We start from the raw sequence: 6,000 nt of genomic DNA, 5'->3' as shown, positions 1-6,000 counted from the left end.
CCAGGTTTGGACAATATCAATGTTCAGATGACAGCCAGGTTTGGACAATATCAATGTTCAGATGACAGCCAGGTTTGGACAATATCAATGTTCAGATGACAGCCAGGTTTGGACAATATCAATGTTCAGATGACAGCCAGGTTTGGACAATATCAATGTTCAGATGACAGCCAGGTTTGGACAATATCAATGTTCAGATGACAGCCAGGTTTGGACAATATCAATGTTCAGATGACAGCCAGGTTTGGACAATATCAATGTTCAGATGACAGCCAGGTTTGGACAATATCAATGTTCAGATGACAGCCAGGTTTGGACAATATCAATGTTCAGATGACAGCCAGGTTTGGACAATATCAATGTTCAGATGACAGCCAGGTTTGGACAATATCAATGTTCAGATGACAGCCAGGTTTGGACAATATCAATGTTCAGATGACAGCCAGGTTTGACCACCTTCCTTGGCTTATTATTATTATTTTTAAATGTCGAAAAAGTTTGACATCAGTAAACGAGAGCCTGTCAAAATATACCAAGATTTCATCACACTTAAAGGGATACTTAGGTATTTTGGCAATGAGGCCCTTTATCTACTGACCCAGAGTCAGATGAGGTCCTTTATCTACTGACCCAGAGTCAGATGAGGTCCTTTATCTACTGACCCAGAGTCAGATGAGGCCCTTTATCTACTGACCCAGAGTCAGATGAGGCCCTTTATCTACTGACCCAGAGTCAGATGAGGCCCTTTATCTACTGACCCAGAGTCCCGTGCATGCAATTTTAATATCTCTGCATGCAGTTTGAAGGAAGTTGCTAACTAGCGCTAGCGCAATGACTGGAAGTCTATGGGTATCTGCTAGCATGCATTAGCGCAATGACTGGAAGTCTATGGGTATCTGCTAGCATGCATTAGCGCAATGACTTCAAACATAGTTTTACTTTTTAATGTCTTCTGTGCCCATATGAATAACCCCTATGATGTAACTGGAATAATGAGATCGATGTTCTTCTTCTATGTTTATGTTTTATTTTTTTACTGCCATACTGTGTTGGATCTTGTCTAGCTAGCTTGTCTCCAGAGTATCACAATGGAAATAAGTCCCAGACTTCATAGTGTGTTGTCCTCTATGATTTTATTCATGAATGTATGGCTTTTTCAAGTTTTATGTGAGCTTGTTTTTAAAATGGTCGAATTAATAAACTAAACGACTGGAAGTCTATGGGTATCTGCTAGTATGCATTAACGCAATGACCAATCCTTATAGATAGCAGATACCCATAGACTTACTGTCATTGCGCTAATGCATGCTAGCAGATACCCATAGACTTCCAGTCATTGCGCTAATTCTAGTTAGCATTGGCTCGCAAAACTACATCTAACTTCCTTCATACTGGACCTAGAGACATAAAAATGGTATCAATCATTGTCAAAATCCTGAATCATCCTTTTAAGGCTGATCTTGTGGGATTGTAAAGTTCACAAACGGAGACAAATCACCTAGACAGCTTCTCAGCTTCTTGTTCCAGCATGACCTGACACGCACTGTCCCCAATGCAAGAGAGTTACTACAGCTGGTCCAATAGAAAGTGCCTAACCGGCCTCAGACCTCACCACACATCCCCTGATTTCTAGGTTCAAAATGTGAAGGTCGAGACAAGAGGATTCTAATATCCCAGAAGTCTTTGCATAAATGGGGTAAAAATTGAAACATCAGCGAAGCTAGTTTGCTAATTCATGCTAGCAGATACCCATAGACTTCCAGCCATTGCGCTAATTCATGCTAGCAGAAACCCATAGACTTCCAGTCATTGCATTAATTCATGCTAGCAGATACCCATAGACTGAAGCTAGTTCTTAACAGCGCTGGTCCAATGAATTTGTTTATTATTTTCAAAAGCTTGTGCACGTAAATATGACTTGTCCTAACCTGGGTTGGATCTTTAACCTTACTCCCCCCTTGACTCCCCCCTTGACTCCCCCCGATCACAAAGTGATCATTGGCTGAGCCTCCATATGGTTGACCAGCTGGCTAGTGTCCACCATGTTGGGCTCGACCTCGGTGACGGGCTCCATGTAGAGGGGGTTGTCGAAGGTACTCCGGCCTGCGCTGAAGTCCAGGGGGTTGGTGAAGGAGGGCAGGGGACGGCCGATCTTCTTGTAGAGCATTAAGGCTGTGAGGCCCATCAGACAAATGGTAGCCAATACCACCACCACTGCCAGGCCTGAATACACACGCCTCTGACCTCCCTTCAGAGACACTGCAGGATCACAGGAATAAATATTACAGTATGGCTATCATTGTTTGACTGATATGACTGATTGGTTAATCGACCGAGTGGTTAATCGACCGAGTGGTTAATCGACCGAGTGGTTAATCGACCGAGTGGTTAATCGACAGAGTGGTTAATTGACAGAGTGGTAATGGACTGATCATTCATGGACTGATCATTCATTGACTGATTGATTGATTAGTTGATTGAAGGATGGATGATGGGTTGACGGATGGATGGGTGGGTTCGTTGATTGATCGGCTCATTCATTCATGACTCACCTTGTGTTGGTGGTGTTTCTGGTAGAACTGGAGGTGGAATAGAGAGGATTATTAACAAGGTATTATTAAAAGGTCCAACGCTGTCTATTTAAAAAATATATATATTTCACCTTTATTTAACCAGGTAAACTAGTTGAGAACAAGTTCTCATTTACAACTGCGACCTGGCCAAGATAAAGCAAAGCAGTGTGACACAAACAACACAGAGTTACACATGGAATAAACAAGCGCACAGTCAATAACACAATAGAAAAAAAATTAAGTCTATATACAGTGTGTGCAAATGGCGTGAGGAGGTAAGGCAAAAAATAAATAAAAGCCCATAGTAGTGAAGTAGTTACAATTTAGCAAGTTAGCACTGGAGTGATAGATGAGCAGATGATGATGTGCAAGTTGAAATACAGGTGTGCAAAAGAGCAGAAAAGTAAATAAAAACAATATGGGGATGAGGTAGGTAGATTGGGTGGGCTATTTACAGATGGGCTATGTACAGCTGCAGCGATTGGTAAGCGGCCAAAGGACATGCACCTCAGGGCTCGCCAGTAGCTGCTGGCCTTCTCTTTGACACACTGCCCCCCCCCCCCCCCGCCAGCATCCATCCTGGCTGGCTCTAGCTTTCCAATCTTTAGAGATCTCGGACGATACGAAAGAAAGTTTGAACAGACTGTTAATAGGGGTTGCAACAATGGCGGCGGATAATTTTGGAAAAGAAAGGGTCCAGATTGTCTATCCCAGCTGATTTGTACGGGTCCAGGTTTTGCAGTTCTCAGAACATCTGCTATCTGGATTTGGGTGAAGGAGAATCTGGGGAGGCTCGGGCAAGTAGCTGCGGGGGGCGCGGAGCTGTTGACCGGGGTTGGGGTAGCCTGGAGTAAAGCATGTCCAGCCGGTGAGAAATGGTTATTGAAATTCTCGATTATCGTGGATTTATCCGTGGTGACAGTGTTACCTAGCCTCAGTGCAGTGGGCAGCTGGCAGGAGGTGCTCTTATTCTCCATGGACATTACAGTGTCCCAAAACTTTTTGGAATTAGAGCTACAGGATGCAAATTTCTGTTTGAAAAAGCTAGTCTTTGCTTTCCTGACTGACTGCGTGTATTGGTTCCTGACTTCCCTGAACAGTTGCATATCGTGGGGACTATTCGATGCTAGTGGAGTTCGCCACAGGATGTTTTTGTGCTGGTCGAGGGCAGTCAGGTCTGGAGTGAACCAAGGAATATATCTGTTCTTAGTTCTACATTTTTTGAAAGGGTCATGCTTATTTGAGATGATGAGGAAATTACTTTTAAAGAACAACCAGGCATCCTCGACTGACGGGATGAGGTCAATATCCTTCCAGGATACCTGGGCCAGGTTGATTAGAAAGGCCTGCTCGCAGAAGTGTTTTAGGGAGCGTTTGACAGCGATAAGGGGTGGTCGTTTGACCGCAGACCCATTACGGATGCAGGCAATGAGGCAGTGATCGCTGAGATCCTGATTGAAAACAGCAGAGGTGTATTTGTAGGGCAAGTTGGTCAGGATGATATCTGTGAGGGTGCCCATGTTTGTGGATTTAGGGTTGTACATTGTGGGTTCCTTGATAATTTGTGTGAGATTGAGGGCATCTAGCTTAGATTGTAGGACTGCCAGGGTGTTAAGCATATCCCAGTTTAGGTCACCAAACAGAACGAACTCTGAAGATAGATGGGGGGCAATCAATTCACATATGGTGTCCAGGGCACAACTGGGACCTGAGGGGGGTCTATAACAGGCGGCAACAGTGAGAGACTTATTTCTGGAGAGATTAATTTTTAAAATTAGAAGCTCAAACTGTTTGGGCATAGACCTGGAATATATGACAGAACTTTTTAGGCTATCTCTGGAGTAGATTGCGACTCCTCCCCCTTTGGCAGTTTTATCTTGACGGAAAATGTTGTAGTTGGATATGGAAGTCTCCGAATTTTTGGTGGCCTTCCTAAGCCAGGATTCAGACACGGCAAGGACAACAGGGTTGGCGGCGTGTGCTAAAGCAGTGAGTAAAACAAACTTAGGGAGGAGGCTTCTGATGTTAACATGCATGAAACCAAGCCTATTATCCTAATTGCTCAAATAATGCTTCATCACGCCCTTCATTTCCTACAGTTCTATTGACATTCATTTGTGCACTACACTATGGAGTGAGAAAGAAAGTTGTGTGGATATTGTAATAGATACATGGTGCCATGGTGCTCCCCTCTCACCCTTGTCTTTCCTACAGATGTATGGTCAGTCTCACCCTCGTCTTTCCTACAGATGTATGGTCAGTCTCACCCTCGTCTTTCCTACAGATTTATGGTCAGTCTCACCCTTGTCTTTCCTACAGATGTATGGTCAGTCTCACCCTCGTCTTTCTCACAGATGTATGGTCAGTCTCACCCTCGTCTTTCCTACAGATGTATGGTCAGTCTCACCCTCGTCTTTCTCACAGATGTATGGTCAGTCTCACCTTTGGGTTTCTTGCAGATGTATGGTTTACCACCCCAACGGGCAGTGCTCCAGGTCCCATCGGAGGATTGCATATATCCATAGTCATAGGAAGAGTCCTGAGGCTGTCCTTCTGCCCAGTTAATGTAGTCCAGCACTGTTTGGTCCAGCCACTTCCACTGACCTGCAACATGGTCTGTTGTTAGTCATGTAGTTACCTACACTCTTACAGAAAAAGGTTCTATCTAGAACCTAAATGAGCTATTCGGCTGTTACCAGGGTTCTCCATGGTGACAGTCGAAGAACCATTTTGGAACCCTTTTATTATAAAAGTGTAGGTGTGTTTTGTAAAGGTAGTTCCCTAGGTGTGTTTTGTACAGGCCTATCTAGAAGGATTGGTAGTTACCTAGGTGTGTTTTGAACAGGTCTATCTAGAAGGATTGGTAGTTACCTAGGTGTGTTTTGTACAGGCCTATCTGGAAGGATTGGTAGTTACGTAGGTGTGTTTTGTACAGGCCAACCTGGAAGGATTGGTAGTTACCTAGGTGTGTTTTGTACAGGCCTATCTAGAAGGATTGGTAGTTACCTAGGTGTGTTTTGTACAGGCCTATCTGGAAGGATTGGTAGTTACCTAGGTGTGTTTTGTACAGGCCTATCTAGAAGGATTGGTAGTTACCTAGGTGTGTTTTGTACAGGCCTATCTAGAAGGATAGGTAGGTACCTAGGTGTGTTTTGAACAGGCCTATCCAGAAGGATTGGTAGTTACCTAGGTGTGTTTTGTACAGGCCTATCTAGAAGGATTGGTAGTTACCTAGGTGTGTTTTGTACAGGCCTATCTAGAAGGATTGGTAGGTACCTAGGTGTGTTTTGTACAGGCCTATCTAGAAGGATTGGTAGTTACCTAGGTGTGTTTTGAACAGGCCTATCCAGAAGGATTGGTAGTTACCTAGGTGTGTTTTGAACAGGCCTATCTAGAAGGATTGGTAGTTACCTAGGTGTGTTTTGAA

At 44.0% G+C, this 6,000-nt stretch overlaps 1 protein-coding gene across 1 annotated transcript in view; it reads right to left on the bottom strand.

The window, feature by feature from the left end:
- Positions 1-311: 311 nt before the first annotated feature.
- The window catches only part of LOC106596196 (macrophage mannose receptor 1), a 53,137-nt gene continuing 47,448 nt past the window's right edge, over positions 312-6,000 (bottom strand). The window contains exons 30-32 of the mRNA XM_082973171.1: positions 5,016-5,177; positions 2,553-2,579; positions 312-2,259 (exon numbers count right to left, since the gene is read on the bottom strand). Coding sequence (XP_082829297.1) covers positions 1,985-2,259; positions 2,553-2,579; positions 5,016-5,177 — 464 coding nt within the window. The 3' untranslated portion in view covers positions 312-1,984. The remainder of the gene's footprint in view (positions 2,260-2,552; positions 2,580-5,015; positions 5,178-6,000) is intronic.

The sequence above is a fragment of the Salmo salar genome, chromosome 03 (assembly GCF_965601325.2).
Source record: "Salmo salar chromosome 03, fSalSal1, whole genome shotgun sequence".
NCBI lineage: Eukaryota > Metazoa > Chordata > Actinopteri > Salmoniformes > Salmonidae > Salmo > Salmo salar.
The sequence above is the reverse complement of the archived record's forward strand: the minus strand, read 5'-3'. Positions and strand labels throughout refer to the sequence as shown.